At 32.2% G+C, this 25,229-nt stretch overlaps 1 protein-coding gene across 1 annotated transcript; it reads left to right on the top strand.

The window, feature by feature from the left end:
* The first annotated feature begins 975 nt into the window (after window positions 1-975).
* LOC120347320 (CCR4-NOT transcription complex subunit 6-like) lies at window positions 976-25,053 on the top strand. The gene is made up of 13 exons (XM_039417238.2): window positions 976-1,246; window positions 5,284-5,401; window positions 7,692-7,878; window positions 11,628-11,797; window positions 12,931-13,058; window positions 13,744-13,845; window positions 15,783-15,937; window positions 16,496-16,653; window positions 17,363-17,438; window positions 18,077-18,246; window positions 18,959-19,077; window positions 19,488-19,589; window positions 20,183-25,053. Exons 1-13 carry the CDS (start codon window positions 1,241-1,243, stop codon window positions 20,642-20,644), a joined length of 1,953 nt encoding a protein of 650 aa, XP_039273172.1. The 5' UTR covers window positions 976-1,240; the 3' UTR covers window positions 20,645-25,053.
* The last annotated feature ends 176 nt before the right edge of the window (window positions 25,054-25,229 follow it).

Here is a 25,229-nt window from a genome sequence, read left to right as displayed (position 1 = left end):
AAATTTAAGATGTGTGATGTCAAATCTAGCACAGTTTTGCTGGAACACAGCCTCAATAAATAAGGTTTGTCAGGCATACATATCCTACATAACTTTTTGAATGAGCAAATATTTTGCAAATTCAGAAATCGAATTTCCATTTGTTTTTGTAAAGAAGATCAGCAATTTCATGTGACAGTTTACAAAACAAAATTCTGAGTAAGTTATTACAAGCACTCATCAAAATAAGTTTTATGCTTTTGTTGCAACGAAGTCACATTGGAGCAATACAACTTAATATTTCTATGGATTAGGATATGTCTGTGAGGGTGCTTTTATAACGCTTTTATAAGATTTTTTTTTTCTTGTGAGAAGTGAATGTTCATGATAAGGTGTGCCTGTGCGTGGTATAGGATAGGATTTACATATTTATCGTATCGCTCCCTCCTGTCGTTACCAGAAAACATTGTGCCTTTATGGATGTATGTATATTTTTATTTTTATTGGTTTTTGGTTGATAAACCTAAATGTGTCTGTGCGTGAAAATGAAAAATTTGGAATTTTAAAATCCGCGGAGACGGATTTCGTAACTCGTATGATCATGAACAACTTCTCTAGTCAGGTCCAACGACTATAGATTATTATAATTTTTATTAGTCTTCTCGTACTTTTTGTACACACATCGTCTATGTTTCTGTCTGTGTAATATATATATATAATGTATTTCGTGTTGACATTTGGGCCAAAATAGCTCATGCATCCGCCTGATAACGACGCCATGTGTGAGCATAGGTATAATAAAGATCCATTAGGATTCAGTAAACCTAGTTGTAATAAACACATGCTGCTTAGAAGATAATGGTAATTGGAGTGTAGCTATTCAAACTGGATCGATACTCTGAATTATTAGTACTCTCAGACAAACGCTTCAGGCGAGTAGAAGGAAAAGTAAAACAGCTGAAGCGCAGCAAGAAACTAAATGACGTCACAACTCCGGAAATAACTGTGTCGCCATTTTCATTTCTGTTGTTATTCACTCGCCTGATGCTCGTTTGATTAGTACGATAGATTGTATTCTGTAAAATAAGAAATTGTTTGATTGTAGGCAAACTGTGGTTTTTTATTCACCCCTCGATTATCTCACATGAACCAGTGCCACGAAGCAAAGAAATTTTGTTTGATGGTATTATCCCGGGCAGTTGAAGAACGACGTGAAAACAAAGCCAACTTTTCATTTTTGTTGGAATCACTTTGAAAGTGAATGCAGGTAACTACTGACAGATTGATGCTTTCGTTAATTTCTGTAGTACTGGTGTTCTGTATGGATGTATTCTGTCTACATGTTTTATAAGATTCTTAATGTGGGTAAAACAAACTCTTAGATAGATAGATATATTTTATTTTGAGTCATTCGCAAAAATAAAACAATACACAAATCTGGAAAATCAACAAAACCTAAAAATAAGTTTATAACGTATTAAACGCGTTCACTCACCGAGGAAAAAAAAACAAATCATAACAAACATAAATACAGGAATATAAATGGTTGGTCATTATTCAGGCGTCTAACTTCATAATCAAATTATGTCAGTATGTGTAATTATTTAAAACAAAATAGTGAACTGAATAGCAGCAGTGTGATGAGTGAGACAGCATGTAAACAAACAATCAACAAAATATTTCTAGATGAAAATGCAGTAATGTGCAAACCTATGCCGGCGTTTCGGGCTTAAAAATATAAAAAACAAACTATCGGGTGATTGCCTTAAAGTCAACTAGGCTATATATAACGTCTACACAATAATGTAAACATCGATTGAGAGTTCTCAAGGACTACAGAACTGAACTTTTTAGATCTTACAGGCTTAAAAGTAGGTTACAGAATTGCCATACCCGATATGGGGATAAGAATATTTCATAGTGAACTGACAGACTGGTACCCTTACCAGGTTCTGAGTATGGTACTTTCTTGGGAAATGTTCATATCCCTATATCGGGTATGGTAATTCTGTAATCTACCGGTACATTCAAGCTTATGTAAGAGTTTATGTTTTACCCTTGAGCATGTTATAAAACATGCTTTTCAGTGATTTGAGATGTATCTCATTTAGTTATTGCTATGATAATACATTACTCTGTTACTAAAGTTTTTGAAATATGGTATCTTCAGTAATAAGCTGATGATTGATTTTAGTACAAATCTTCAGTAAGTAAGTTTATTTCGATTTCATGTTACAACAAAACAAAAAAGCAATACAGGGCAAAACAAACAAATATACGATAAATCTGGAAAGTAGACAGAATCTAAAAAGATTCAAGACAGGCTGATACACATGCCCACTTTCAGACTTTCATGAAATGTAGTGATATAGACAAAGAAGACCTCTGCCATTTTGAAATTTGGAGGCATAAAAAATCAGTATGATGAATTCTACGATTCCATATCATACATGATTAATGCCACAAACAAACATACTGGGACAAACATGGAAACTCTAAATCTTAACTATAAAAAAAATATATAATGTTAAATATAGGGTCATAATTATATAACTGATAAATATCAGCGCATGTTTACTAAACGACGTAAGTACTTCTAGTTGGCGTTGCACAACCATTTTTGCATATGTTATTACTAACCCCCACCTCCAAAGTGGCATCTCCGTCGATCTGTCTCATATAGGGATTGTTACGACGAGAAAACGAGAGAAATAGCTTGCTGGATTTTGGGTGATCGTCTGCGCATTTTGGGCGACGAACCTTATACTTTGACGGTTCTTATTTCGTCACTGTGACGTTGTAGTGACGTAATTTTCGGATGACGTAGTCAGATGGGGGTTGACATATGCGAAAATGGTCATGCCATGCCAACTAGAAGTACTTGACAGTGTTTAGTGAACTAGCCCTTAAATATTAATATGTGTTAACTTGAAACTGATGAATTTAGGTTTAAATATAAGATACTAAAAGTGCACAGACCTCAATATAATGAGTATGAGACTTCCAAGATAAACTTCTTAGACAATAAGATAATCTATATAAATCCATATACATTCTAGGTAAATTGTCATTTTTAATCCCAGAATTGTGAAACTTTCTTCGTTTTTCAACTTGCCTAGCGACTCTTGCTGCAGCTTTATAGATATTAAATTTTGTTCTCGATTGTTTGATTACTTGTTTATAGCATGTTTTTTTTATAAAATATAGAAACAATTTTTCGAAGAATGTTATAGCGAACTTATAAAAAACTTCCCATAAAATCATAGTATCGTAGTTGCTTTAAGACCATGATTAATGCAAATTTTGTTGGCGATCTCCGGGTAGTAAAACTCACTACAAGTAACCATCTGAATATGTCCAGCAGCTGCTTGATGTATTTTATTATTGTCGGTAATGGAGGTGAAAAAGTAGACTACTACAAGAGACCTGAAATTTGCTTGGAAGTTGACTAAAACATGCCACAAAGGGTTGCTTCCCCATTCTTTGACTAATTTGTATCTCTACATTCCTTTTTAGAGAACTTTTGAACAAAGCTCATAGCTATGCCCTATTTTGTTATGTCACACACGTCGTGGTACCGTGCAATACTCGGTGATTGTTGCCACTGCTAACAGAAAATGTGAATCATGGTACACACTTGATATTTTTGATATGGTCGATGTGATCTACCAAACTTGTGTTACCGAAGACATTGTTGTGAAATGGTGAACATGTCTTTCAATTCAAATCCGTGTTGTGATTTGATTTGCCGTATCACCATCACATTCAGAACACCATGCTACCGTATATATACGTCGTAAACTGTATGTCGTTTTGAACTTATATATCTCAGTATCTTAACTCATACTTTGTATTGAAATTTTTTTATTGGTTTATATATAGGATATAAACAATGAAAAAGTGCATACTTATTATTATCAAATATCCTCTATAATCATTTTAAAATATTTTGAAAAACAAGTAACAATTCCAACAAGATGTCTTGGAAGATTTCAAACTTTAACTTTAAGATACCTTGACTCAATGTAAATTATACTTGTTGAATTTTTTCAACATTTAATTTGTATAATGTCCAGTTTGTTAGCAACCAATGTGTAAGCGACATTGTTTCAAATCCTTGTATTGTTATCAGCATTGTAACACGGTGGCTATTATTTGACCTAAGATTCATATATTACTTCAAGACTGCGCTTTATATTGTTATATAAAAATTGACAGAACTATTGATTGGGCATACAATGTATAAGCGAAGCGGCATGTACATTGTACACGTCAGACGTACATGTCATTAGATTTTTTCAAAATGTAACAAGGTTTGGTATTTAGTAGGAATGCAGTTATGGTATGTTTTATATATGTGAAATGAAGTGCTATCCCAACTGTCAACAAATAAATATTTTTAATTAAATTCTGAGGTACTTCACATATATATTGTTTGCACATTTATCATGTTTCGGATATAGTGGGAAATTAATCCACAAAATTTTTAGAGCACACTTTATTTTTCTTCGCTTTGTTCATTGAAGTATATCCAGTCGTTAATTCGACTGGGCTATAGATTCTCGAGATACAGTTACAAAAGTCAAACAAGACTCGCAAACAGTTTGAAGGTTTAAATTTCATAGATAAATATTGTGTCAATCAAATGTACTTTATTCTTATCAATATTCACTCTAAGGTTGCTTTGCTTTAGATAAGCATGCCATGCTTTTAAATACATTTTAGGATTCTCTTTTTTGGATTAGTCATTTCATTAGGTCTTGCAAATTACCTAATGAAGGAGATCCGCACCCAGCTATCCATCCAGATTGTGCTTGAAGAATTATAGTTTTACTGTATAATATATGGATTTATAGTAAATCAAAACGATGACTGTGTGAATTATTAATTACTCTCGAATCTTATTCTTACCCACCTGCGAATTTATGCGATATTAAAAGTTTATGCCAGTCAATAATGGACTTTTAATAATGGTACTCCCGTAGCATATGAACCAAGATGGCGGACACCGGAACGTAGTATGTATACCACGTTAGGGTTAGGCCATAATTTCAGGTGCAAATACTACAGGAGTCACTTGGTTAGTCCCTGAACTCGTAATAGAACTAAAATAAGAAAAATTGGAATAAAATTATGGCCTAACCTTAACCTGGTACACATACTACATCCCGGTGTCCGCCATCTTGGTTCGCAAGCCACAGGAGTACCCTTTTAATTGTCAAAAAGCCATTAATTTGCCTGGAACTGGTATGGTTACAATGCCTTATTCTTCCCATTTTAAATTGATGTTTTATCTTTTTTAAGATCATATCCATGCCTAAAGATGGTGATAAGATCCATCCTCGACGAGCCGTTTCTATAATGAGCTCCGAGGAGGTTAAATCAGGGAAAAAGTCACATTGGGAAGAACTTGATATCAAAGGTATGTTATAAACTTCATACAGTGCTCCAGAGGTATGTGCACCAACATGTCACACAACCTTAATCCTAACCGGTACACACATACTGTGGGTAGATTGTGCGCCATTTTGGTGCGCATACCTCAGGATGTCCCTTCATACAAATCAAATATGTGTGTATTTCCCTCATATTATTTGCATTCATGCTTACAATTGTGACTCAAACATCCACCGTACCTTTCATTGGGATCTCAAATACCCAATATGTGTGACTAAATTATTTTTGAAATAATAATATTTTATTAAAACAACAATACTCCTATTGCTCGATACATCATTTCCTATTTTATTAGATTTATTTTCAATTACATTTCGGATATTACTAGATTTTTAATTCAGTTTGATGAAATTTGTATAGGAGCACAGATGTAATAGTTGCCAGTTAGCTTTTTGATTGATTTTGTGTAGGTCAGTGAAATGATCTTCTTGATGCTATGTGGTGTTAATTTGGGGTGACTGTGTGTATTGTTTTTGTTTTTATTTTATAAATTGCTAAATTTTTATCGTAGTTTTTTTTTCAATCTTTTCTTTTTAGTCTATGGCAGGGATGGCGAACTTTTTTCAATGAATGGGTCAAAAATTATATTTTTATCGCTGAACGGAAGAGAGTGGGTCACAGATATTTGATCAATGTTTGTATCTATAAGAAACTTCTAAAACAAATCTTAATAAGAGCTTCTGTTGGTGTAGTTTTGGGCTTTACCTGTGTAGCACTTCTATCAGGGACTTTTTAACGCACTCCATTTTATGAAATTAGAGTACAAAAACACGCATATGAATTTCCAAAAACGTTTGGATGATGCGGTAAATCATTTTACGGCTCCAAAGAGTTTGAAGGGTATTCCACTCTGATAGTGTTATATTTTTCGATCAGCTTTCAATCACATTAAGGCCCTTCCTCACTGCCCTCATTGTCATTTTAGATTTCTAGGTCTTTATTTTGAGTCTTCTCAACGGCATTGTAGGCGAGAAACTATTAAAATGCGAAATAGCTTCTAGCTCTCGTATAACCCCTAAAAAAGTCTGTAGATGCACTTCCGAAAGAGACAAGATGTTGCCCGAAATGAACAGATCAATTTCATTGCTATGTCATAAACAATGTCAGGGCCAACAGCTGAATAACGGTACACAGCGGTGCAGACATGCGTCCAAGTTTAGGGGTTTTGAAAATTACCATACTGGCCAGAAAATTATTAATTTGAATAGTGATCGCAGCCTTGACTGCCCAACTGACGGTACATTATAATAGTTTAGTTATTGTTAGCTTAATTTAAGGCCGGTTTTATCAATTTTCATCACTGATATGTCAGTAATTTTTTATTTTATTCGTGCCTTAGCGGGTCACAAATAAAACGCGGTGGGTCACTTTGTGACCCGCAAGTCAGTGTTTCGCCATCCCTGGTCTATGGCGTAGCTAGAACACTGTATTGTGCTGTTCACTACTGTGGTCATCCGAGTCGTGGTCATTAGATAATAGATTTAATTCACTGTTTCAGTTTATTACATTAGGTTTATTATTAAGCAACGCTTCTGCAGCAGTTATTTTTTTAGTGTATTTCTTTAGTGCATTGCTCTACGTGTTGTTGTTGCGTCATGCTTGCAGAGACGCACAGACAAATTTTTTTTTACTATTGTGTTGGTTATAGCTGCATTCGAAGCAGGAAGTTATTCAGCATCAGCAAAATTGTATTGTTTTTTGTTTCACAGTGTTTTTTACACTTTCTTCATTTATTCGAACCAATAGCGTATTTTTTGGAATCCTTGTGTGGAATTTCCAGCAGATGTCTTGTTTTCTTCAGGAAGTCGGAATTTACCTTTCATTGTTTTTTTTATTAATGCAAATTAGGCTGGCTATTCCATTTTCCTATAAAAATACCATATTGCATAGATAATAAATAGATGTTATCTCACTTACAACCTACCACTGATATGTGAAAAACTGTACATTTAATTGTGAAATATATGATAAATTACGATAAAAATTTTTTTTTAGGATATTCTGATTTTTTTTATTGCATTATTGAAACTGGCAACCATGGTTTTCCAAAGTTCATTTTGAATTACAGAGAAGGATTTATAAGCAAAATAATGAATGTAATTAGGCTCATAATGCCTAAGGCTATTATTGTATTGCCCAGGCTAAGAGCATTGTAGGTTCATTAACAATGTAGCTTACCTTTCATATTTTATATCTAACTCAAAATTCTACATATTTCGATGCAATTTTTCATCTTGTTTCAATTTTTACAATAGGTCCTGTGAGAAATCTATCTCCAGCAATATGGAAATTGTCTCATTTAACGAGTCTATTTCTTAATGACAATCAACTACAGAGGATTCCTCCTGATATATCGAGGTTAAGGAATTTATTCTTGCTCGATCTTTCATCAAATAAACTGAGAAGTCTTCCAGCGGAACTTGGTGATCTATACAATCTCAGGTTAGTTTTCCTCTTTTGAATAGCTTCTATTTCGGCGCTCCATAAGTGTGTGTACTAATATGGAGGTAACTAATTTTGTTCGCCTACTTTACACCAAGTTGTGGAAACGGAATGAAGCCTATGGGCAGGGGGTATATTCACTTGGATAACACAGACAGTCCCCGAACTTGTGATAGAACTAAAATAAGGAAAATCGGAATAAAACCTGGTACACACACTACGGGAGTACCTCTATTTCAACATCATTTTATTTTTTAATAGTTTTTGGTCAACTATTTCACGACTTGATTGGAATTGTTCAAGTTTTTCTTTCAGACAAATTTATTTGTCATTTCTTTTTTTTAAGATATTTTTGGCAATTTATGGTTTTGAGCAAATATACTTTTGTGCATATTAATAAGGGCTGGCTGACTTCACTAATTCACTATCTACCTTCGCTAAAGCAAGGGTGGGCAAGGTTTTTGTACCTGGGGCCAAAAATTTCACCCACCTAGACTGTCAGGCCATGTAGGTGTGAGTGTGACGATAAAAAGTTACATTTTATGAACAATATTTACAGTGTAACAAAAGCTAAAGTTCTAAAGTACCGTGATAATTTCAATTGTGGAACATCATATATGTATACAAATTGTTGAGATAATCAGTGATTTGTCTGATTCTACTTACTAGTTTTCATATATGAAATGAAGACTTTTTTGTTCAAAATGAGACAATTGCTTAATAAAATGCTAATTTTTCAAATACAACCATATTTTAAACTTTCAAATATAATTCGATCGATTCGTTTTGAACCATCTCATATCACTTTTTGAGATCTGGTAACCTGTAATGGATATAGAGTTGAATAAAAGTTGCGTAGTTGAATGAAAGTTCAGAACCTTCGGTATATGTGACTCGCTTGTATTTCGTTGTCAATATTTGCAATGTATCGATGTCAGAAAAGACATCGATGTCAGATTGATTGATATTTTTATCATAACACAAGCCTGCGTTTCCGTTTTATCGTTTTGTAACGTGATGTCATGGGAAATATCAAACTTTATTCTTTTGCAAAATTTTTATTCAAACTGGCCAACAGTCGGTGATTTTATATATATTGGGTTCAAAGAAATTTAAAATTCATTTTGGCATGAAAATTTATAAAAAAAAAAATTCAATTTTATTAATCTTAGTAGATAAAATTATTTTAGTGCAATTTTCCTTTTTTAAAGTCAAATATTAAAAATATTGAAATGCCAAAAAGTGATTCTAATAAAAAGATCCCATTTAAAGTTGTAAATCTCAAAATGGGAAGCTGATTAGATATTGACTTCTCTACACATTATATTGATTTTTCCTGCAGTTGAAATAGTAAACTTGCAAAAGTCTGATTCCTTTGAGGAATTGTTTATATTGCTGTAATCTCTTAGTATTTTATTCTTTAGAATATTGGTAAATCTTTGCTTCTCAATTTTGCCTAGCTAGTTTCCAGTGCAAGATTTTGTGAAATTCTATTAAAGAATATTCCTATACGAGTTTGATAAATATTACATGATAGATTTCACTCATGCTACCACAGCATCCTTGCATTGTATGCACACGGATCCCATCGGGGCAAAAAAACAGAAAAAAGATAAGTACCGTAGTTAGTCCAGCAGAAATACAATCGATAACTTAAATAAATATGATCTCCATTTCATTGTGAATTTGACAATATTCTAGTATTCAAGCTATCATTTCAAATTCAACATGAACAACCTACAAAAATTATGAACATAAAATAACCAAGTATTTTGAGTAAATTTCAGATGTTATTAAACTCGTCACATACTGTGTATCCTACTTTCTCAGATTTCAGCTGAATCTTTTCACCTTAGAAAAGGTAGAAATCCTAGCAATTGTTTTTAGTGCTCAAATTCTAATTTATAGCCTATGGCTAAAGGTGTTTATGCGGTCATTGTATCATGTTGTCAATGCCTAGCTGTTATTACCAAGCCCTTGTATTTTGTAATATCAGCAATTTTTGTTTGACCTTGAGCTGATGTGGATGTGCTTACTGATCATATCTATCAATGACATCTTTGTCTGATATTTATTCAGTCAGTCAATCTCAAATTCTCAATTATTTAATAAATGGTTAGGTATATTAATTGAATCAATTTATAATAATTTAAAAAGGTTGTATTGGGTTTTTTGATTCTCAACTTTTTGAATTATGGGCAATTCATGAATATAGGCATCAGACCAGTAGGTAACTCGAATGATAAATTTACTTGTGTGTTTTACCGGCAATTCCATGAAAATATTATATTTAAGTCAATTTCGTGAACGAACTTGGTCATGTTCATAAATTTCTATCATGAATGTATCAATATACTTGTTAATTAATAGCTAATTCTGAGATTAACAAGAATTTGGTTTGAACCAAACCACGCTTTGCTGCTAACCAGAGAAAGTATTTCTCACTAGTTCAAAGATCAAGTTTAATGATTTTTTATATAAATTGTGTTTTTCACAAATTTCATATCAGTTTTGCTACAAAATGAATTAAAAATCAGAATGCTAAATAATGTACCAGTACTCTGATATGGACATCCTTAGATTTGACATTATATTATTTCATGAAGTTCAATGCGATTGGAGTATAAATTTCTCCAAACCAAATAAAATAGAATTTGGGTTATATCTCATTTTTACTGTCATTATATTGTTTGCTTTCCAGAAATCAGTACAGATAAATTTTATGATAAAAATCATATTTGCCAATATAAATATATTTTTAGATTTAAGTGAGCATGGCATACACTGTTATTATTATTATTGATCTTTCATGTGATATTATCCATCAGCCAATATTATTTTGTCTCCATCCTATAATTTGAGTTATTGTCTATCACCTCAATTTTTAATAGGCAGCTCTGACGTATCAGTGATTTACTCGTATCTAAATTTAGAACTTAATTATTTGTATCAGGCTTACAACTGATGACTGAATAACATAGTTTGACTTGTTTTTCCGGAAATGATGTGAATTAGGGAAACTACCTCCACTAACCTGTTCTTGATTGTTTTTGAAAAACGTGTAGCAATCAGAAATAACTTTGTTATTTTTCATACCATGCTCAATATGATATTAGGCAATTATGACAGACAATGATAAGAAAATTTTCCCTTGTGAATATTATCAAATTTTGTTTATATTAAAATATTGATTCTCTGATTATAAAGTACTTAGGTGGATGATAACATAAATTGGGTATATTTCAGTTTTTGCTAGCAAGACAGCTGCCATCAAATATTTTGACGAAATTATTAGGAGTACAGTTTATTCATAAGATAGTATAATCCAGCTAATTTTTTTTGAAACTGGTGACAAAACGAAATTATTTTTCAATTTATTGAAATTTTCCCTCTTTTGCATTCTTAACATGTCGCTGCAGTAGAACCTAACTAGTTTCAAAAAAATCATGTTTTTGTAATCAGTTGGTTCTAATGGACAAGCCTAAAATGAACATAAGGCACCACCTAGAATCAAGATTAAAAAACATGCACAGCTTTGAAGCCCAGACCAAACGGTGACTCCTGGTCCCCTGGTCCTTAAATGACTGAAAATAAAAAAAAGTGAAATTCTAAAAAATATTACAAAAGTTACTTTATTTTACTGCAGTGATGTATATTAAGTAAAAACAGTGTTTAATTAAGAATTATGGAGTGTAAATTTTAACATCAAAGTTTCATTTTTTGATAAAAATATTGTTTGTTTATTTCAGGGAGTTGCTTTTAAATAACAATTGCTTGAGGTCTCTCCCTTATGAGCTTGGAAAACTATTTCAACTTCATTGCCTCGGACTCATTGGCAATCCTCTATCACCAGATATCATGACAATGTATAATAAAGGGACACCACGTCTGTTAACCTACTTTCTTGACAACCTTGCATGTAAGTATTCTAAATCATCATGTTTTATTAAACAAAAAAGGGAATACTGGAATATCAGGATAGGGAGGCCGTTCGTTGATACCTGTAAGGTTTTAGGTGAGGCTGGGAATTTCAGAGAAAACATTTTAACCGTAATTTAGATGTAAATGCACATAAGTTATCACAATATCGCGTGGGAAGTTTTTATTGTTTGTATGATAGAGATAGAATTGGGATTGCGCAATGATATTCGATTATTCGGTTCGATTCGAATCAAAAAATATTTGATTAGGGACAGCCCTAATCGTCAGTATCCCAGTACTATACATGGTGAATACCCAGGGTTTAATTAGGGGAAGTGTTGCAATGCTTTGCAAGGGTGTAATGGTGAGGAAATTCGAAAAAAATGGAAGTATTATCCTTCTATAGTCCCATTCCATTTTTTATCAATTACTGAAAATTTAAGATAGATTGGTTCAATTAACTGCAGAAAAAAGCGATTCCCCAACAACAACGATCAGAACTTAGCAGAATGATTCATAATTCGCTTCATGTCCACCAATTCATAATACTGTAATATTTATTAAATCATCTCTGGAAAGTCCTGTTATTGCCTTTTGATATTTTCTAGAAATGTTGTTTAATAATATGACTTTATTAAGATTTTGCTATTTTATTTTGAAGTGCTTTTCTTCTGATATTCATACGTTTGTTATTGCTGTCATATTTTGCCCTTCGGCTAAGCGATCAATTCTATTTATGCTAAATAATTGCACTGGAGCTGCAAACTGTTGCGCTGGAAATGTGATGTTTACATAATGAGAAAAATTGCTCTTCCTGTCTATTTTTTTCAAGCCCGATCAAAACCATTTTATTGTTGTTGGTGATTTTTAACAAATAACTTGGGATCTTCTGAATCTTAAAATATTTATTGCACTGAACCGCTGGGTAAAGCTTTCAATTTTGTCTCAACTGTATGTGTGAATGTGTCCCATTATCATAGGCCAATTGAAAATCTCAAAACATTATGTCTTTCCGTAATTCCATTATGAATATTTCTTACTTTGAAGTTGCAAACGAAATGATAGAATCTTAGTGAAGAAGATGTCAAAGATCAATTCATACGAATTTTCATGTTTTATAATCTTTTTCAGTAACCACCCCGGAACCCCCAGAAAGACAGTGGATAAAAATCTCCGACCCAGAAAACACCGGTAGCCCGACAGCAATATTTTCTGTTATGTCATACAACATCCTATGTGACAAGTATGCGACTAGACAGGTCAGTGGTGATATCATACCTTGACTTAGCTTAGGATATATATGCCAGCATACTGTTAAAGTTGGTCAGTTTTCTTCACTTTCTTTATTAATGAGGCCTCATACACTCGGAACACTGACGTAAACGAGCGTATTATTTCGTGAAGGACTGTAACCTTTTTTTGGTTGGGTATTGCAGTATTTCATACCCAATTTCATTACTCCACCCTGTGTGAGGTATTGAGAGCATGGCAATTTAACCACTATGACATCATTACCTACTTTGTTGGCTTAAGTCAATGACATGAACTAATAATACTAGGAAATTATACTATGAATGATATTGAACTCTCTTATATTCAACAGTTTCTCAGTGTCCATTACCATTTGGCTTCTTATAAATCATTATCATTATAATATCAATATATATGTGATATATCATGTACCCACGTGTTTATTTCTTGGTATTCTGACTCATTATAAGAAGTTGGAGAAGTGTGTCGCCTGAGGATTGTCAATAAGATTTTTTGATACACAAGGGACAATTTTAGATATTTGAAATTTAAATGAAATTACAGACATTATCCCTGAAATTAATGCAATATAATTATTCAATTTGACAATGTTAATCTCCATAATTAGTACTCATGATCCTAATTATAAGGATTATCACGAAATAAAAGCTTATTTTACTTCTCTTATTTCAGATGTATGGATATTGTCCACCTTGGGCTCTCAATTGGGAATACAGAAGAAATATAATTTTTAAAGAAATTTTGCATTATAACGCTGATATCATATCTCTGCAGGTAACTTACATTACGCAAAATATTCAAATCCATGAACAATACCAGCATTTAAAATGCCTTACCGTAACTCATGGTTGTGAAAATTCTGTATAATTAGGATTGAATTTTCTTGAAAAATTTGGGTATTTGGACATCTCTTTTAATAGTTTTGCTTTTTGTTGAAGGTAAATTAAATAAAAAGAATAATTCGCTTTTTCATTTGAAGCAAATGTACTGAATATGTTTATACACCTCAATTATTACCTAATAAATTCAATGCATAGTAATTCCGATTTACTAATGAGTAAATCCATGTTTATGTTCATTATTGATTTGTATTATATAATATGGAATATTAATTACATTATCTTTGAAATTTATGGTTGTGATGCCATAGTTAGCAATGAAACATATATTGCACAAATTAATCATCCGAAAGTAAGGAACATTCAGAGTAATATAGAGTTTCCTGATCTTTCGAAAATTTTTCAGATATATAATATAATGCCGGTTTAGATTTTACGATTTGAATCTTTTTCTATCAATTTGACCTGATATGACTTTCATTGGCTTTACAACTGGTGTGAATGTATAAGAATACAGGGTGTCCATAAAGTCCCTTTACAGTTTCAATTTTGTTATGAAGTCAGTTCTCAATATATTTCAACCATGTTTGTCGTTTCTCAATCAGTAATTGTTAATTCATTTTTACTCCATTTAGTACATCTGTGAGGGCCAAAACAATGAATGTTATCGATAAATTCCATTTGTGATTTTAAAAAATTTTAAGACCTCATGGACACCAGATATATATCATTGTGAATTGTTATAAACGTGGTAACTACTGAGTTATCTAGCAACTGCTGTATTTTACTAAATTTTCTTCTAAGAAAAGAATCATTTACTCAATCATATTTGCTACTTGATATCTCCCATTTCGTGAGAAATGTTGTTCTTGTCGACCTAATTGAAGTGCATTGTGTTGTTTTGGAATAGTCTTTTGTCAGTTTGGCATTAAGTTTCAAAATGAACTGATTGGCTCTTATTAAAAGATCTACTTTCGGCATTGAAAACACAATGATTTTTCGTTTTTTAACATACGTTTAAACAGTTCAAGTAAATTGTACGTTAGGCAAACATTTCTACAACTCTCGTGATGTTTGCTGACGTTTGTTTAATTAAAATCCATCCTGTGTTTTGCACCGTCAGTATCCCAGTAGTACTACATGGTGAATTACCTGGTTTTAATCAAAGGAAGTGTTGCAATGCTTTGCAATGGAGTAATGATATTCAAAAGCAGTTCCTGAATTTGATTCATAATTCGCAAAGGAATTAAATATTTTAGTGATAATATTATCGATGCATTTATATTTAATAAAAGCCTTATGTACCTATATAGTAACATTAAAGGAACCTTTGAAATGTCTATCACATAGGGGCACTTTAAAAGTCATTTTATGCCCATGTTTGACAGGTGGATACTACAATATGGAATATATCAAATTGATAAATGATTAGAATTGATTTAAGAATTATTATATTTGGTGTTTGTATTTCTTTATTTCAAGAACAATTCATAATACTTTCAATAGAAAATTATCATTTTAAGCAATTGAAGTTTCACGGTATCACCGAGATGACATTCTTTTGATTTTTGACAACTAAATAAACAAAAACCTATCAAATCACATTTCATTTAGGTATAGCCTGATTTATATGTGTCTTTCCCCTTGGGAATAGGCTTTACTGGATATTCCATAATCAAAAATGTTGTTATAGAATACATTCACAAAAGAGTAGATTATTTGATTTTGGTTAAATCTGATCACATTAGTGAAACTTTGATTGACAAATGAATATGAGATGAATCATGTTATTTTATCACAACAACATCTGAGTTGTTATGTAGACTTCATTCTGGTTTTCAAGATTTCAAGTTCATTATTTCTTGTTTACAGGAGGTGGAAACCTGTGAATATAACAATTTCTTTGTGCCAGAACTCAAAATGCATGGTTATGAAGGAGTTTTTAGTCCGAAATCTCGGGCTAAACATATGATCGAAGATGATAAAAGACATGTTGATGGTTGTGCAATATTTTGGAAAACAAGCAAGTGAGTTATTTGCGATAAACTTATAACCATTGCATTATTTTGACTTGTTTCAGAACCGTCACTACAGCTTAGTCCAAACCCTACCACACGATTGCCTGTTGAGAGCGCTTAGTCAAACTTCTTTTTTTGAATTTTTGTTGGCCATTGTGGCTTTGATTAGTTCAAGCAAATATCTGGAGCTCGTTGCAATAAATTCTTCCTGTTATTAGCATGACACATTCATCTAGCTGTTCGCATCGAATTGAAAATGCCATCAATTTATTTACATGCAGCCTGTAAGGTTGTGCTAAAATATAACTGCGACTGTAAAGAAATATCGAAATATGGATTTTGAAAATGAATTAACTTATCGAACTAATTTATATCAGTGTAGAGTCATTGAAGCTCTTTGTCATAAGAATTTTTGTTGCCTTCACAGAACACAATATTTTATGATAACAATCTTTCACTATAAACATTCATCTTCATTTTTGAAAATTAATTCCTATAAACAATTACTTTAAAATAAAATTAGATACATGGTTTTCCAATATAAGCCATCTAACCATTCTTCTACAGATTCACTCTGATTAAAGAGCATTTGATTGAATTTAATCAAATTGCAATGGAAAATAATGAAGGCTCGGAACATATGCTTAACAGAGTGACAACCAAAGACAATATCGGAATCGCTGTTCTGTTGCAAACTAACGATGGATTATTTGAACCTCCCCAAGGTAAACTGGCTTTTATAATTACTTTAATTATTATTAAACAAATTTGAAACTAAGGAGTATTAATTATTTTCAACTGAATTAATAAGGCGCAGTTGCTCGCTAGTTAGTATATTATAATCCTTATTAATAAAGAGAAGGCTTCATTATGTGGTGTTGTATACGGGTGGTAATATTTCATCTCATTCAGATTCAGATAATTTCAACCGCTTTTTTGATTTTAATGTGTATTTTTCAGAAATGTGATAGAAAACTTAATATATATGATATGGCAGTACTTATTGACTAATCCTCTGGATATGAAATCTTAGTTTTGCATCCTATCAAAAGCCAATAAATGAAAAGTTGAATGTTGATATTGTATTATTATTTTCAATAAATATTGAAAAGAATGAATATCAAATATGGTATTTTTGCCATTACTAAAAGTGTTTTCAAGTAATAGCAAACTAACATGGTTAAATTTAGATACTTGCCGATGAAAAAAGTTCCATTAGCTTGACTAAAATGTATTATATTGGTTTTTGATGCTAATCTAATATTAATTAAGAGTTTATTCATGGAATTACAATTACTGTTAGGTTTTCATGTGGCAATAATTCTTTATAATCCAAGTATGTCCTTAATTTCAAAAATACAAGGCATTAGTTATATTTGTGTTTATTCGTTTTAAGGTGAATATGATCGTATAATTACAAATGATTTTTGTTAGGTGGATTCAGCCAACAAAATCCAAAACAGCATATGCTGGCTGCAACAGCTCATATGCATTGGGATCCAGAATTCAGGTAAAGTTATATTGATATTTTTTAGACATTGTCGTATATGTCTGCGATACATATTTATAATGTATATATTGGAGTCGAGTCGAGCTTTTGGAGTCTAGGCGGAAGTCATCTTCAATACTAGTTAAAAAATTCAGATCCAATTTAGAAATACAAAAGATTCTGAATTCTGCCATGGAAAGGCTGAGTATCAGACTTTCATTAGTTATAAAATAAGACAAAATTTTTTACAGAATAACAAAAAGCTTCAAGTTTATTAAACATTCTTAACATTCTAATAAAGTAGGATTGCATATTGAATTTTCTCAGATTTTACACAACATTATTAATAGCACACCGGCTTATCATGTTAGGTGCTGCTGTGCAGGTTATACGCTCTTTCAAGCCATAACCAGTAGGATTTCGCATGTATAACTTTCCAGCCAAATGCACTGTATTAAATAGGCAAGACAGCAGTGGTTAGCAAACTGTGGCCAGCTGGCCGAATGCGGCCTGCAAACAAATTTTTTGCAGCCTTCGAACAACTTTACTTTTAATACATAATATGTGATGCCTCCTGGTAAAAAAAATGTGAAAGAGATTCGGTAATATAATTCCAACATTTCCTATTAATTATCATGTTTTTTATCATTTTTATTCAGCGATGTCAAATTGATTCAAACTGTTATATTCTGTCACGAATTGAAGAGGATTTGTGACGAATCGACGCAAAGTTTACGTCCCAGAACAATTTCAGGAGCCCCTTCGTCCCCAGAAATTCCTCAAATGCCAATGATTGTATGTGGTGACCTCAACTCTTTGCCAGAATCAGGTAAAAAATCTGAAATTCATTGCAAATTACATTCTGCAGACAACTCTAGTCATGTTTTAAACTTTCATCTCTGACTCATAGCTATCATCATGTCATTTCTAACTGGACTTTATATTCTTCTTTTCCTTTTTTGTGAATCGTGAGTTATTATTATCTTAGTCATAAACAGACAACGTTCAAAATAGGATATTTAATTTGCGGAGACCTTTCGATAGTAGGTCAAATTAGTTAACTGAATCACATGCATCATACAATAATGCTCATTTCAACTTTATGAGCAGTCGTTACAAAAAATGTTTTTAAAATTGGTCTCTCGGGAGAAATCCAATACATAGCTTTTTCAGCTATTATTAAAAACTTGACGAGGAAGAAATACTGATATTTGACATTCAAAGCTCTCCATGTAGATGTATTGCAGTCCAATCGCTCTCTGCAGAAAGGAAGCCTTTCTAATGGTGATTGAAACATCTCCATTAAATAACTGTTGGTCAATACTAACCATTACTAAATTAGCGTATATTCAAATCTCGCGTCTGCAAACCAATTCAAAGAAAAAAATTTAGAATAGATAAACGCAGGTTCAAATTACTCGCAAATACAAGTATTGTGGAAAATCGTAATCAAAATGATTTCTAAATGAGCTAGACTTAAAAGGCTGATGGCATCGTTATGGAAAGCGATCTTCATGCTAAAATTGTGTATTATTATTTAGGTGTTGTTGAATACTTGACGTCCGGTAAAGTTTCGACAAGTCATGAAGATTTCAGGGATTTGAAATATACTAAGACTCTGAGCAATTTCAGCCATAGACTACGTGAAATTGATGGACAGGTAATAAATTATAGCAATTTTATCATTATAGATGCTTTAAATTTTGATGCTCTTACATATAAACTGCTTTTCATTCGCTCTAAAAGATCATTGTTCTGCAATTATTCTTTTTGATTCAAGATTATCTCAATGGTTGCTCATATTAATAAAACGAACAAATTCAGTCATTAGTTAAAATGTTTGAAATAGTGATATTATCCAAGTTTGATTTTGCTGGTTGAATATTCATTGATACAGAATACTTGAAAGCAAAATTTATTTCAGAAACATTTCTAGAATACAAGAGTAGTCAGTCATACATAAATTTCTCTAAGAGTATATCAAAAAAAAAATTCAATTTCAAGATTTTTAAATATTGTTTCTAGAAAATCCTCTTTTTATCTAATTTTTTTTATATTTTTCTATTCAAGGATGATCCAAACATTATCACCCATCCATTCAAATTAAATTCATCATATGACGACAACACAAGACACTGCCTCGAGTATTCAAACCATACATTTGAGTTTAAGGTATGTGTGAAAATGACAAAGGGCCTTTGTAAAATATTCAAACTAAGCATAAGCCAGAGTTGCATGTAATATTCAAAAATTAAATAAATAACAGAAATATGCATAGTGGGGGGGGGGGGGAATAAAGATATCCAAAATAGGCAGAGGTAATATTGAAGAAGGTTGGGATCCACTGATGTAGTTAAACTGGTTGGTTAAGGAAAAATGTACTAGTTTCGGTGTCTTATCGTACAACAGATGGAAAGATGGGATGTTCTATTCATTCTTGCATAGAAGATGGTTACACTTAAATATCAAATCGAGGTCTTCAACCCAAAAGCACCAAACTTGAAAACTGTTTCAAAAAAACATATACTTTCGATTTCCAAACTTCTTCAGCTTTTGATACTGAAATACTTTGTAGAATATGGCTTCAAACTTTGATTAGTTACAAACGTTTGGCTTTGGGTAAAAATTATTTTAAATTCAATCAAATTTGGCTGATCTGCGAATTCAAAAATATGACCCAGTGTTGTATGTTTATTATTTAATTTTATATAATTATTCCGTAATGGCATTCTGTTTTATTTTCAAGTTATTTATTTTTTTTACAGGGTATTATTGACTACATTTTCTATACTCGATCTCAAATGAGAAATCTCGCCGTGTTGAGTGGTATTGACAGCAATTGGTTTATCGAAAATAACATCCTCGGATGCCCTCACCCCAACATTCCTTCTGATCACATACCCCTCGTATCCGAGTATCAATTGTTTCCACCCAACTACCAACCCCAATCTCCATCTCCTCCCAACGCACTCGGTTCCCAATACCCCATGTCGATGCAGCATTCTCACCGTGGCAACTCGTCACCCTCGTTTCATCACCTCAACAGCCACATGCCTTTCCAGCACAGTGGGATGGCCAATGGATATCATCCACTTTTTTCCAACAGTCATTCCCACCAATCCAGGGGTTTCGGAGGGCCTCGACGTTCGAGCCCCATTACCAACAGCAATTCAACACCGCCCATTGGAATGGGTTCACTCAGCATGCCCATGAATGGCAGAAGGTAGTTTGTTGCCAACAGTTCTTTACGACTTCGTGATTCATTTTAAAACGGAACTTTGCACTGATAAAGAAGAAGAAGAAGATATTATAGTGGAATAGACTACTGGATGAATACGTTTAAAACAGCTTTTTGGCTCAATATTTCAGACTTTAATCAGCGAGCAAGCTTCAATAATCTACATGTAATAGCTTAGATTTTTACCCCACTAACAAGCCTTATTTTCATTGGCTTCTCAATGCTGTGATGGAAAAAGAAGAAATGATCCCAAGACAAAACTGGACTAAACGAAACTTGTGTTGTAGAAACAATATTTTTCATGTTTTTATTACCCAAGGACATGTCATAGTACATATATCACCTTTTTGTGAGATCAGGCAGTCTTTAAGAAACTATTTTTGATGTTAACGATGAATTTTCCAGTCGAAAGTTATTCAACACCTAATCAGTTTGTACCTCCTTGTTTAAAATATATCTGAATATGTAGATGTCGATCTATAGGCGTGAGATTGAGGGTATATGATTTTTTTCCACATTGGATGAACAAATTATATTCCTAATTGTAGTTCATTCTTGCCTTTGGGGTGTTTTCCTATATTTAGCTTTTGGCTCATGATTTTAATTCTGTTTATGACATCATTTTAATGAGAGTTACATTTTAGTAGAAAAGGTACATATTTACTCACTTTTTACCAATTGATTTGTCATTTTGTCCACCTCCATCGCTGTGTCGCAAGTGCATCAGTGCATTAACAATAAAATCATGAAATTTTTGAAGAAATGCACTCTGTTATGGTGCGCTGTGTACTGTTCTCTGTCAAATTTGTTCGTTATCGATTCTGTTTTTCTTTAATCGATTTTGAGAATTGATATGATGAACCTAGTTTTATGACTATTACTACTACTTTTCTTCTGCCGTATTATTATTTTCTATTTTTACTTGTGTGAACGCGGGTCGTTTGTCTGTGTGTGTGTGTGTGTCTTGTGTGATGTCCCAGTCACAAGCTCGTTGTCATGGTAATCACAAGTACATGATGATCAATTTTGTGGTTGATTCCAAAATATAACTTATCATCATTTCTGAAAAGTTCCCGATTGTGTGATTATATGCATTTGAGCCGTTGAATTGCTTATCAAACCTCCATATACTTGAGGTTTTAATAATATATTAAACAACTTTGAATTATTGATATATATGTATGATGACTATTCTGCTAGATTCTGCGATTTCGAAGTTCGCTGGTATTCCATCTAAATTTTTCAGACCTTGTTTAAAATCATTTTTGCACGCCACGGAGTAGTGGCATTATACAAAATTACATTAAAATCAGAAAACTCCATTGCTAGGCATCTTCCACCAAAAAATATTCAAAATCAGTGTATGATTAAATATTTTATTTCACCTACATAATAATCAACTGATGTCAAAGTATGTGATGAATTGAGGTTCTTTTTTAATCTTGTGGTGTAAAGGTATCGCTTCTAAAGATGACATAATATGGTCATTTAATTTTCTTATTTATAGTAGCGAAGACGACTGTTTGATAGTGAAATTTTTGTTGTTTTGTCATAGAATATTGTGTTTGTATTTCGAAAAGGTGTAAAAATGTTTACCGCTATTTGGTGCCAAACGAAAATGTGTACCAAGTTATTAATTAGAGAGAGGTTATTTTTTGGTATCAACTTTATAGTTTATTTAGTCTTGGGGGGGTCCCATGGTCCACACAGAATTTTCAAACAAAATTGAATTTCTATAGAAGATTTTATGTTCCAGGTATAAATGTTTTCATGAGTACCGGTAACTCTAGATTTTACTTAGTCTATAGAATTTTCAGAAGGACTTGTTTTCAATTACGTTTCTCTGTCTAAGGATTTAATTGTAATACAGAGAGACTACTCCTCAGCCATGAATCACATTCACTGTGACGTTTGTGTTTTTTATGAATTTATGTTATAAAAAAAGTTACCATTTTATTTGGAAAAAATGTCGGCAAAAATGCTCAACTTCAAATTTTTGCTTATTACATTTATGCGACTGTCATGTGGGAACTCTTATATCAGTTTGACCCAACAATTTCCAAAATTTGGGCTCTCGGAAATTTTTTTCAAAACTTTGGTCTTTAACCAGATAAAATCTGCCTTATTCAACCTCTCTCGCAAGGTATTTCCAACACGATGGTTGTATTTTTTGTACTTTCGGTTGTTTGCACTTCAACTTGACCCTCTCGCATGTTTTTGCATTTTTTATTGTTTTGAGAATTTTCATATTGAACGCAACTCTTATCTCTTGTTTCGTATTATTGATTTTTTTCCGCTTTTATAAAAGTAATGCTTGGTACCATGAACTATTATTTCAAGATTTTAGCATGTAACACATAAATCTTCAATCATTTATAAAAATATGATTAAACCGGACAAAATTGTAAAAAATAAGGATGTGAGACTGATAGCTAGTATATCAGAAATGCTAAAGTCTATTTTGATTCAGAACATGTTGCTGTCAATGTATCTTATTTTGGAAAATGTTCAAAAATTTTGTCAGATTTCAAGTAATCTAAATTTATGATTTATGCGGTGACATTTTGTACTTGTAGCATCTGCTACACAAAGCTATATTATAATTTTGGATAAGTTTTGAATAGCTTGATTTGAAGTTTTTGGTTAAAAAATGAAATCTTTAGGACATCCGTACAGGTTAATTGGTACTGTGAAAAAATTAGTTCAATGTGAATAAACTTTCAAATCAGAATACATATTTTTTAAGTCTAATAAGCTAACAGATTGTTTGAAAGGAACAATGTAGTTTTACATGCTTGTATCTCAATTGATAAATTAATTTTAATACTGATGGTGTGGTCTCGAACGTTTTTGAAATTATGTTTTTACAAAAAAGTTGTATTCTAATGTCTGTAATTTTAATGCAACTGATAAAAACTAAAGTGCAATATTCTTATCACAATTTTGATCTTTCTAAGAGATAATAGAAATTCGATTAGTCAGAAATAATCCCATAATTTATAGTGTGAAATGCACTATTAACACCATACATGCGCTGTTTATATGTGTTTAGAAATTTCTAGATACTTCAATGAAAGTAATTCTGATTTATGAAATGCATTGCTTTAACTGAATTAGAATGATTATCACCGGTATTTTGCATGTTTCGTCTTTTTGGTAATCAATCACTTGTTTCGATGGAATTACCTTTACTTCATTATAGTGACCAAAATGTTGCAAATTTATTGAACAATCATTTTTTTTTCTGATGCACCAAGATTGTTTTTATCTCGCTCTCTCCTATCTTATAGAGAGAGTTCTGTTTCAGATTTGATCCTGCGTTAAAGTGTTTTATTTTGATTGTTTTATGATTCTGGAATCACTGATTCAATGATGTTGCCCAAGAAAGTATTAGACCGAGGATGGATTTTCATTTTGAATTACTTGCAACATTAATTTTTCAATCCCAAATTTTATGTCATAAAACTCCAAAATAATTCAGTAAAAACATCCCGAAAATTTGACACAAAATCTCCAAGTTTTGGCCTATGGTTAATACTTTCTTGAGTCATTTAACTTTTGATGATTTTAAAATTCTAATGATGATGTTCCACTGTATGTTATGCAAATTGCATTTTTACTTCTCTTCGGAGAATTTTTATCACTCAATTTAAGAAATATTACGAAACCTAGAGCTATGAATTGCGCTTATTGTGATAATTTAAAACTGAATTTAAATTGCTTCAACTTCATGCTTTCAGGTATTAACTATATATTTTATTGAAAAATGTCGTAACTTATAACTAATAATGCAAAACTACTGAGAGGTATTTGAGTTTTTAAAGCCAAAATTGGTGGTTTCAGTTTTAACTCTGCTACCTCATGCCCACCCTCTTCGTGTGTTTTATCAGAGCATTCTATCATTTGGTAGTGATAGTAGATAGAGGTTTTTAGTCGATGTTTCAAGGTTTTTTTTGTCCCTCGTAGATCTTGACAATCAGTAAATAAAGAACTATTCTTTCAGGTTGCCAACCATGGGCATTTGTGAGTCTCTCTTTTTAATCATGCATTAACCATGGATTGTTTCAGATTGAGTTTATGTCAAATATGAATTCTCTCAGTAAATTTTCATAAATGTTTAACATAACTCCATATTGCTATTATTTTTCGATATTTTTACACCACAATTTTAACTTTGTTGCCATCTGTTAACTTATCCATGTACGTGTGCGTATATATGTGTTTTCATGTGTGTGTGTGCGTCAATGTTTCCAAACGACCCCGTTTTACTTTTTCTTACTCTTTGTATTATGTTTCTCCGTTGGGGGAGATAAATTTTTACTATTATCGTCTTTGTCTCACTTGATATTTTATAGAAAAGAAATAATAATGTCATGTGACTGCTGCACATAAAAATTATTTGAAAAGTGTGATCTCAATATCTATTGTTCGAGGGGTTTTTCAAAGTGCCAGAGTCCTTCACACAGTTGTCCGGTTTATAGCTGCATTCGATGAATTGAAATTTCTATCGCAGGTGGATAACGTAACAATTTTCTGCGACACTAATATCAGTTGTGGATTAGTGACGAACGGGG

The sequence above is a fragment of the Styela clava genome, chromosome 11 (assembly GCF_964204865.1).
Source record: "Styela clava chromosome 11, kaStyClav1.hap1.2, whole genome shotgun sequence".
Classification (NCBI taxonomy): domain Eukaryota; kingdom Metazoa; phylum Chordata; class Ascidiacea; order Stolidobranchia; family Styelidae; genus Styela; species Styela clava.
The sequence above is the reverse complement of the archived record's forward strand: the minus strand, read 5'-3'. Positions and strand labels throughout refer to the sequence as shown.